This window comes from Trachurus trachurus (genome assembly GCF_905171665.1).
Source record: "Trachurus trachurus genome assembly, chromosome: 20".
Classification (NCBI taxonomy): Eukaryota; Metazoa; Chordata; class Actinopteri; order Carangiformes; family Carangidae; genus Trachurus; species Trachurus trachurus.
The window spans coordinates 21,856,752-21,867,393 of record NC_139911.1 but is presented as its reverse complement, the minus strand read 5'-3'; the positions used below and the strand labels follow the sequence as shown (position 1 = coordinate 21,867,393).

Here is a 10,642-nt window from a genome sequence, read left to right as displayed (position 1 = left end):
CTGGATGGATGGATGGATGGATGGATGGGTATTCTCATTCACTGGCGGTCATCGTTATTTCAATAAATTGAATCGAAGGCAACTGGACTTGTATTTGTCTAGGAAGACGTTTGGCCTCTTATCCAAGGGGCTTCATCAGCATCCTCTTCACTAGTCTGACCAACAGTGGAGTAAGACCCAGGAGTTTAACCTCTGTGGGTGTGTTAATTAAGAGTCATGTGAGGTTGAGTTGTTTCCTCTTCTTGGTATGGATGAAAGGGCAACATTATAAATGGGAGATGGGTAGTGTGTGTCTCAGACCCCCTCCCCTGTTAAGGGATGGTTTTTCCACTTTTACATAGACGGCTTATTTTACTCCTCTTTCAAACCATCTGTCCAAACTCTTAACATTGCTGTCATCATTGCTGAATGCCTTTTTAGGTGTGAAAGACAGCTGAAACTGGACCTGAGGAGTTAGCCCTTCTGTGTTGTGCCATGCGTTTGCTTGCAGGTTGTTTCATTTCACCCATGTAAGTCCTTGCATTCCTCGCTGCCTTGGACAGCATATCGGCTATCAGGTTGCTTTTGCAAGTGTGTGGTACCCTGTCTTTTGGGTGTACCCTTTGCCTGAGAGTGTTACTGGGGTTTGAAACATAGGGAATGGATGTTTCAAAATATCCTCCTGAGTTTCTCTGATTCTCCAGACACACATGTGATGACTATGGTTTTTGTGTGTTGTTCATTTCCTCAGCATCAAACAGTTGCTGTTTTATCAAAAGTCCAACTCGGATAGCCACAAGTTTTCAGAGCTCCCCTTAAATCTTCATGTTCTTTTACTTGGGCCCGAGTGGAGGTTGGTAGCTACATTATATCAGCCCTGTGTTGCAAGGTTCTGATAACACCCAGTTTGAGTGAGTCAGACCCATATGCACGTGAATAAGTGCTGTGCTGCAAAACACTGCAAGATAAAGACCAGCGAGTTCTCTGTGTGTTGATTCAAATGACATGTTTTGGGTCATTTAGGTAATTTTGAGATGGTAACTTACCTTACTCCCGTCCGTTGTCGAGGCGGGGCAGTGTTCATCTTGACAATACCTAGTATCTTTGGTCACGTGCAGTCTCGCGAGAACTTACGACGTCACAGGATAATGGCTGGAGATCGCGGATATTAGAAGGTACTTTACTGCTTTTATTTACTTTGCTCTGGATCAAATTGATGCATTTATTTGAACTAAATAACACAATTAATGACATGTTTGCACGACCAGTATCCGAAACAAGCGTTTCTGGCATTTTGTGCCAACTTACGTCGACACCACCGGTGCAAACCGACAAACCTTCGAAATAAGAGCACAATGTTTTCCGCGCTTTTTACCACTATGAAAACAGCTAGCTTCAGCCCCACCAACTACCCGTTCCTGTGAGACATGAACAACTAATAACCACTCCGACGGTGGCGTCTCCTGTACACAGACTTTACATCCATCTGTGTGTGGGGACAAACGGGAGACAGGGGACATTTTGACCTATCTACGCCACCGCCGCTAGCGTTAGCCGCAGCCGGAGGCCTGCTCAGGAAGCAGGCGGGAGCTTTTATTTTCCAAAACCATTTCTTCATCTCACCTGTCAACGCTGCTGAATCAGAGAGTCCTATCTGTAGAAGAATTGTTATTTAGATGGTAAATCATTATTGAGGCTGTTATTATAGGCTGTGGACTGTCTGCTAACACATTCACATAATGTGGTGTTTATTCCTAATTCTGCTCAACAGAGAGGTCTACAATCTAAAAGGAGGTGAAGCTGTGTCTCAACTTCTCAGCATCACTGATACACTACTGAGAGTAAGTTTTTATTTTTACCATTTGATCATAACTTCGTGAAATTCACATTTTCCCCTGTGCTTTCAGACGAAATCTTTTTATGATGCATTTAATTGAAATATTATGTGTCCATGATCTAGATATAGGCTAATATTGGGTTTTAATGACGGGAATGAATTTTGTAAAGAAACTATAAAACTCAATTTAATGAGTAGGCTAGATGCTGTAAATGTAATCACTCATCTTAATTTGAGGTTTAAACAGAAAATAAACACACTTGAAAAAGACTTCACTAATGTTGTTTTATTGTCAGCATAACAAAAACTTCATCACCAATTTTGAAGATCAATTTGGTGTTTTAATGATTTTTCAAACAAGATTTAAATTTTTTTGTAAATGTCTCAAGTGTAACACTTTTCTGATTTAGCTTGTTTGTTTTGCTCTTCATAAATAAAATTTTTTCATTTTTTTGGGACTAAAAGTCATATGAATAGATCATGTTATTGAGTGTGGGGAAATATAAACATTTATTTTCTGGCTTTTTGTAGACAAACCAATTAATTTTTAAATTCTAATGTAACACAACATAGTTTGTTTAACTGATTTCAAAGTGATTTGATCTGAAAATACAAATGCAGTGCATGACTGTTATTCTGTATGATGAAGGAACATTGTTTTCATGAGCTGTCGCATGAGTGAGAATGTCTATAATAGTGAAACATGTGAATACGGGTTATAAGGAACATGGGGCAACAGTAACCTTGAAGGCAGCAGCTGTTTAGTACATGAACAGACCTAATGTAATACAGTAAAAAAAAAACGTGACAAGTGTAAATGTCAAAATTTTCACTACCTGCAGATTGCAGCTCATTATGATGATCCATTTGAAATGTGAATATTCTCAGCCAATATCAGTTTCAGTTTCAGTTCAATTCTTACAGCTTCTCCCCGAAGACAACAGCTCATACAGAGAGAGAGAACAGCGACTTAATGTGAATTTAAACTGATGTAACTGACACTGATGTTGACTGTCTGTCGTTTTCCAGCAGCAGAGATGACTCACGTCACCAATCATGGGAGGCTGCTGTTGCAGCGTCTGCACCAGCAGCGGGAGATGGACTTCCTGTGCGACATAACCATTATGGTGAGAGACGTGGAGTTCAGAGCTCACCGTAACATCCTGGCTGCGTTCAGCAAGTACTTCTCCTCCCAGGCCGAGAAAGTTCAAGATGTCACGACCTTGGACCCCGACAAGGTCAGCCGCTACGCCCTGGAGAAGCTACTGGAGTTTATCTACACTGGACAGATGAACCTCAGCAGGTAAGACAGGTTTTAAATACAGGCCGTCTGATTGGTCTGAAGAGAAGTCAGATTTAAATGGATGTTTCAACATTTTGGCAAATTGTCCCATTACCATACTCCCTATAGTCATAGCAAATAGGTTTGTTACCTTCACTTGTCGGTGCAAGCTCTTTTTCGATCAGCGGGGCAGAGACGCAAGCTGCTCAGCTAACACTACAGAGGCACACGGCATTTCCGGGTTTCCCTCATCAAACTCATCAAATATACAATCCAACAACTCCAAAACAAGATGTGACCTGCACATTCACCATGCTATGAAATAGTAATGTAATGTTACGAGACCGAGTTGTTTTCGTGGCAAATGCGTAGCCGGAACTACATCCCAGACACGGCTGCTCAGCAGAGTGACTTTGAAAGCATACAGTAAGTATATTAAGAGTATTTGCTTCGTGTGGCGTAATGTCACATAATTACGTTATTATTTCATAGCGTGGTGAATGTGCAGGTCACAACTTGTTCATGAGAGTGTTTTGGAGTTGTTGGATTGTGTATTTGATGAGTTTGATGAGGGAAACGTGGAAATACCATTAGCCTCCGTAGCGTTAGCTGAGCAGCTTGCGTCTCTGCCCCACCGATCGAAAAATAGCTTGCACTGGTAACACCGAATTTGCCAAAATGTTCAAATATCCCTTTAACTGTGAATTTTTCATGTTTTCAGCACCAGACAAGCAGCTGTGCGTCGAGCAGCTGTGTTCCTGGGAATGCCTGAGGCCACAAAGTATCTGGAGGAAATCCCCCACTGGTCCGAGCCGAGCGAAACTTCCCAGTCAGAGGCGGACAAAGAGGCCGGACTCTCTCCCCCCAGTCCAGCTTCTCCCGGGAGCCCCAGCTCGCCGGTTCCCCTGTCTATTGTCTCCATGGGTGGGGACTGGAGGGAGGAGGGGAGGGCCGGCATCGAGCGGGAAGGCGTGATCAAACGCGAAGACATGGGAGAGGGAGACAGAAGCGACGAAGAGTACATCCCCACAACGCCAAGGAGCACTGGACCGGGCAGGAAGAGAGGACGGCCCAAGAGCTTCAGCAGCGAGCAGGCGGAGCCCAGCAGCTCGGCCGACGGCACCCCCAAAACCCAGGGCTACAGGGGGAGGGGGAGAGGCAGAGGGAGGGGCCGGGGGAGAGGCAGAGGGAGAGGGAGAGGAAGAGGAAGAGGAAGAGGAAGTTATAACAATGAAGATGTGTCTTTAGAAGATTCGGACACAAGTGTGAAGGACTTCGGGGACACCTCGGCCGACTGGAGCCCCTCGCAGGACGACGAGTCTCCGGCCAAGAAGGCTCGCCTGAGCAGCGGAGAGGGGCGGAGAGGAAGGGGGAGGGGGAGAGGCAGGGGGAGAGGGAGAGGCAGGGGCCGAGGCAAGAGGAGGATGGAGGAGGAGGAGGGAGAGGAGGAGAGCGGCTCCATGGGGGCCGACGACGAGGAGGACGAGGAGGAGGAAGAGGAGGAGGAAGACGACGATGAGGACCAGGGAGCCGAGATCGGAGAACAGGACCCGTCGGAGATGGACGAGATGTCGCTGTCGTGCACCGAGTGCAACAAACTGTTTAAAGACGCCAGCAGCCTGCGGCGGCACGAGAAGATCCACAAGGGCCTGAAGCCGTTCGTCTGCATCTTCTGCTCCAAGACGTTCAGACAGGCCACGCAGCTCAAGACTCACCTGCGCATTCACACAGGTGAGTGACTGGAGCAGCTCAGGACAGTCATCAGTATTTTCATAATTAGGGGCCGGGCAGCGCAAGCTACTTCCTATGCATAAACAGTGAAAAAATTCCTACCAAACCAACGGTAGATGCTACAGTTTTGCAACTTTCACCAAAATGTCGCCCCAGTACTACTAAAACTTTTGTCCACTTGAACTCATTACGAATTATTAAGTCCATCACTCTCCCACAATTTTTGCTCAATTGACACCAAACATGCTGGAGAGCATCTTCATGCTGTCCTACAGTGCATGAAAACGTTTGACTGTATACAGTACATATACCATCCCATTCTTGCTAAATACATTTTCAATCTTCCTGAAAAAAACTGAGAATATTTTTGAAGTTGTGGTTGATGAAGGTTGGCAAATATCAGAATTTTATCTAAAAAATTAAATTTTCTAGAACATTTTAAATTCTGCTCTCATGAGAACAACTACAGTCAATCTAAGAGTGGCATTTTTAAACATCAGATTTTCTCTTATGAAGCAAAACACTTATCGTTAAAAACAAATCACCAACATTTCCATGCTGTCTAGATGCAATTTATGTATTATCAGATTTTTGACATTTTAACAGTTTTTCTTTAATTAATAATTTCTATTCATTAACAGTGCAATATGTGTGTGTCCCTATTCTGGATTATTTATTTCTCATTTGTATTGATTATTTATTATCACTAGGTGTAGTAGTCATAGTTTTAAGTGCATTTGGAGGGGGATAAAAAAAAAAAGGATAGATAATGGAGACAGATGGAGTAAAGGTCCTTAACTACAGGACAAGATGCATCAGGTCCAGCTCAGCAGATGACGGACTTATTGATTATATTGTTGATCAGCAGGTCACAACATGAGGTTAACAGAAACCCTCAGTGTTATTAGTGGCTGTGATCAGAGTGGAGACGGTTTGGTGCTGCTGACAAGTGCCGGTAGTTTCAGCACCAAATCAAACACATCAGAAGTTCGATGAACTGTTTTCTCTTTTCTCTGCTGTGTGACTAAACTCTTTGTGTCTCTGTCTCTCTGCTGCTCGTTGCAGGCGAGAAGCCGTTCAACTGTCCCGACTGTGATAAGTGTTTTGCTCAGAAGTGTCAGCTGGTCGCTCATCGCCGCATGCACCACGGCGAGGAGAAGCCTTACACCTGCGAGAGATGCGGTTTCAAGTTCGCTACGTCGTCCAATTACAAAATACACATCAGGTACAAAACCAGTGATGTGACAACTCAGCCTCTCTTCTTGACACTCTAGTTTTTCACATTGCTTATATTTCTCTGTTTAGATACAAAGTCTAAATGTTTGGGTTTGTGTGTGTGTGTGTGTGCGTCCTACAGGCTGCACAGCGGGGAGAAACCGTACGTCTGTGACATCTGTGGTCAGGCGTTTGCTCAGTCCAGCACCCTGACGTATCACAAACGACGACACACCGGAGAGAAGCCGTACCAGTGTGACTTGTGCGGCATGTCGTTCTCCGTCTCCTCCTCTCTCATCGCACACGCAAGAAAACACACAGGTGAGAGACGTCGCATTGTCTTCAGCTCCTGGCAGAGTGAACGAGGAGCCTGAAGCTCAGCCAGATGGAACAGTGGAGCCGCTCTGGTTTCCCTCCAACGTGTTTGGACGGACTGAAGCTTGAACATGAACTGTGTTGGTTCTTGACATATTTGTGCGTGTGTTTCTGTTTTTAGGTGAGACTCCGTACAAATGTTCGCAGCCAAAATGTGACGCACGTTTTGTGACGTCTTCGGAACTGAAGAAACACATGCGACGACTTCACCCAGGTGAGTTTCCAGATCCCGGGCCAAACTCCAAAACAGTGCCTGTAGTCATTTCTTTAGTTAAGTCATACTCGATTAGAGGCTGACACACAGGAGTGTTCTTTCAATCCTGTACCATCCTGCTCCCACAAAAAAATTCCCATCCCATCCTGGTCCCATGTCAGAAAATAATCCCGTCCTGTCCCAATCCCGAATAAATCACTCCTGATCCTGTCCCATTACCATATTTTCTATTTTAGAACACACAGTCGTCATGTAAACGATTGTGATGACAGACGGATCCTGCAGGCTGAGTGACAGCTCCACAGAGTCGAATTTCATAATATCTAAAGTGTACTCAGGTCTACTTTGCAAAGTCGATAAGATTTGGAACAAGCTACTGTAATAGGCTAACCAGTCTAACTGTTAACCAGCTGCCTATTGGGCGATTGGCAGTCATTGGTTACCAAAACAAAATACAGGCACAGACCAACGTTCACTCAACTCAAGGATAAAAACACCACCTGTCAAGTTATCGCTACAAGTTCAGCCTCAACTGCAAATTAAACAGACTCCCGTTTACATTTTTCCTGTCACGTCCCAATCACGTTGCTAATAGGTAAATTGACGAATCACGGGAATCCTGCGGGAATCCTGAGAAAATGTCAGCCTCTATACTCGATGTGCATGTTTTTGATGTACTGTAATAACCCAGCTCTGCTGAGCAGGACTGGACCCAGTGGATCAGCCAGTTATTAACAAAGCTGCTCCTCACAGAGCGGAGGGAGAGAGGGCCACGGGGGGGTTTCGTCTGTCTCACACTGTGTTTGTGTTTTGCACAGAAGGGAATAATGGTGTGCAGTGCCTGCTGTGTGGAAACAGATTCGCCAGCGTGAAGAACATGATCAAACACCAGGAGAAGGCTCACGCTGATGAAGTGCGGCAACACAAGGAGAGAGCCAGAGCTGGTGAGCTGTTACCTCATCTGGGTGTTGCTCCTGTGGAGGCATCAGCACTGAGATTTTCACTATATTGTTGTGACAGACAAAGATGCAAAAAGATCATGACCAGGGCCGGCCCTAGGATTTTGGTGGCCCCCAAACAAGATTTTTGTTTGTGGCCCACTCTAAGCGCAAACACCAAATCACTGGTTAAAACTGAATACAGACGTGTTTATGCCCTCTGAGGTTTGAGGCCATTTTCTCGACTTTTGCATATTTTCTTAAATGTATCTTTTTAAGATACTTGCAGATGTAACAATAGTCAAGTGTTTTATGTCTAAATATTAGAACCTCCGCTGTAAGCACACTGAGGCCAATTTGCCCTAGAACACTGTATAAAGAAATAATTTAGGCCAAATGCTGGAAATTTGAGGTCTGCTTTTTGAAAAATTTCAAATCCCTTGTGATAACACTCCTTCAGTCATGAGAATGAACTGTTTTGGTGCTTGAAATAGGATATGAATACAGTAATACAGTAATAGATAAGTGTAGAAAACAAGTCTAAAATGAAATTTTGTAAGATTGCTTTTTGAGCACAAATGTTGTCATTCTGCCGTTCTATTTTCACCAAATGTCTCAAATGTGAGATAAAAGAAGCTGAATATTGACTTCAAATTACATATAAAGCTCATAGCGTGCGTGCTGCAGACCTCAGGATGTTTAAATGACTTGATGAACCCCGGTACCTTTATGATCATGTGGCCCCCCACCTAACGGCTGTGGCCCTAAACAACCGCATAGAGTGTTCATGCCAGGGGCCGGTCCTGATCATGACCCAGATTCAGGTTCAGTTTCTGACTTTGTGTTCGTGTGTGTGTGTGTGTGAGCAGTCGTCCTCCTGGCCTCCAGCCATCCCATGGCCTTCGTCCAGAGCAAACTCTCCCAGGAAAACAAAGGTCTGATGTCTATCCAAGAGGGCGAGCCGGCCAACCCGGAACCAAACACCCCCAACCCCAAAGCCATGGGTCCGTCCTCAGACGGCGACATCCCCACCGACCACGACGCCTCCACTGCCACCATCATCCAGGGCTTCAAGACGGAGCCCACTCACCAGCCAATCACTGCCGCCGACCAGGTGTCCTTCGACGCCGACCAGGAGCAGACCATCAACTCGGACACCCTCCACGCTCTGGTGGAGCAGCTGCGGCCCCCGCCATCCCCCGCCCAGGGCCTGGAGCAGATCGTCATCATCAGGACAGTGGACACTGCCGAAAACAACCCTCCTCAGCAGTGAGACGAAAACTAGGATAAACCTGCTTCATTACAACTTGGGTCTTGTTTTTGTAGTTTTTGCCCTTCATTTCTATCAGTAATAAAACGATTGGACTCCTAAAGTTGATCACTACATGGTTAAATCAGTTAAATGAAGCCAGACAGATCAAGAAACCAGGATGACCTACTGTGCTTCACTTTTCTGGTGCACACTTGACCTCAGATTGTCTGGTCATCCGCTTTTTTCTCATGTGTCATTAAACTTGAGTGAGATGATTTTGCTGTTTCCAGAGCTCAGCTGTTGCCCTGAGTTTGTATAATGTAACTACTTTTATAAATGATGGAAAAAATACAAAATGACGCCTGAGTTGTGTAAAAAAAAAAAAAAAAAACAGAGAGAGAGAGAGAAAAAGGAAACTAAGCTTTGTCTCCTGTTCTCTTGTCCCTGACACAAAGAACTCAGCCACATTTACACAAACCCTAGAAATCTATCAGAAAGAGCAGATAACCCTCCGTAACCATAGCAACTTTAATTTAGTTCCTGGTTCACCTAGTGTTTTCATAACTCTGAAACAATTGGTGTGCGATTTGCTTCACACAAACAACACTGATGATTTTAGGGCTGCAGGTAACCATTGTATTCATCAATAAATGAGCAGATGTGTCTTGTTTTTGTTGACTAATAATTCAAACCCCAGAGATACTTGGTTTACTGTGATGTAAGACAGAAAAAACTAAGTCTTTATATTATAGGGGCTGAAATTTGCCCTTTTTTTTCCATTCTTGCCTGAACGTGAACATTGATTGGTTGTTAAAATGGTATCTCTTTTTTCTGACAATCAATCCACTAATTGTTGCAGCTCTAAATGAGTCCATGTTGTATTGTCTTTAACAAAGCTGGAGCTTTTTAATCTGTAAATGTTTCACCTCTAAGTGTTGACAAGCAATGGTGGCTTTACTGTTGTAAACACAGCCCTGTTAATGCAAACAGAGGTTTTGATTCATTGTAATATAGTTGGCGTTTTTTTTAGTTAGTACAATTTTTTTAAGCAGCTGTTTCAGGTAATTCAGGTCAGGTCAGAAATGTGTGTGTGCTTCAAGTTAGAAAACTGCATCATTTCCAGTGTTTCTGTCAACTTGAAAGTAGCTGGTTCACAATTTATTTCTTTTGTGTTGAATAAAAAGTGTCTGCATTAATTGTACAGAAATGTGAATTACATACACTGCTTCACTACTGTATAAAACTGTACAACAGAACAAGAAAATAAAATAAAAAACAAAAGGGACACATGTGGCACATTTATCAAACCATTTTTGGGGATTGTGTATTGTAAAAATAGCCCAGCTCGTACCTACATGTGAACTAATAGAAATTCAATTAACTTCAAATTAAATTTGCAGTGTCAGCACGTTTTTTAAGGAAAACAAATGGTTAGTGTTGCAGTAGAGAAGGATTTTCTCCAAAATATCAACCCAAAACCTGTGCTTGGCTAATAATCGACCCATAAACCTTTCATAAATGATTGATTAGAACTGTTTATTTAAAAAAATGTTTGGGTTAACATTAATGCATATATATTACATTAATGCCTATTACAGAACAAAATAAATATCCATGTTTAAAAAATAAATAAAAATCGTTGTCAGTTATTTGGGCTTCCGCCCTTGCGAGACGCCGTACTCCTTTGTTGCCGTAGCAACTCAAATGTTACAATAACAAAGATGGCGCGCGATTTTTATGAAGCTCTTTGCGCAGAGCACGAGATGAAGATGAACCCAAACATTGTAGAAGTTTTAGAGGAGACGACGCTGACTGAGTA

The 10,642-nt window shown here is 43.6% G+C and overlaps 1 protein-coding gene across 2 annotated transcripts; it reads left to right on the top strand.

Moving 5' to 3' along the window:
• The first annotated feature begins 1,110 nt into the window (after window positions 1–1,110).
• Window positions 1,111–10,063, top strand: mynn (myoneurin). 2 transcript variants are annotated; one of them, XM_083995105.1, is made up of 9 exons: window positions 1,111–1,154; window positions 1,751–1,820; window positions 2,846–3,119; window positions 3,820–4,829; window positions 5,895–6,054; window positions 6,187–6,365; window positions 6,541–6,633; window positions 7,452–7,577; window positions 8,441–10,063. In XM_083995105.1, exons 3-9 carry the CDS (start codon window positions 2,854–2,856, stop codon window positions 8,842–8,844), a joined length of 2,238 nt encoding a protein of 745 aa, XP_083851231.1. In that variant the 5' UTR covers window positions 1,111–1,154; window positions 1,751–1,820; window positions 2,846–2,853; the 3' UTR covers window positions 8,845–10,063. The 2 variants fall into 2 exon arrangements, with proteins under 2 accessions (XP_083851231.1, XP_083851232.1); XM_083995106.1 differs by having other exon boundaries at window positions 1,129–1,154; window positions 2,849–3,119.
• Window positions 10,064–10,642: the final 579 nt, after the last annotated feature.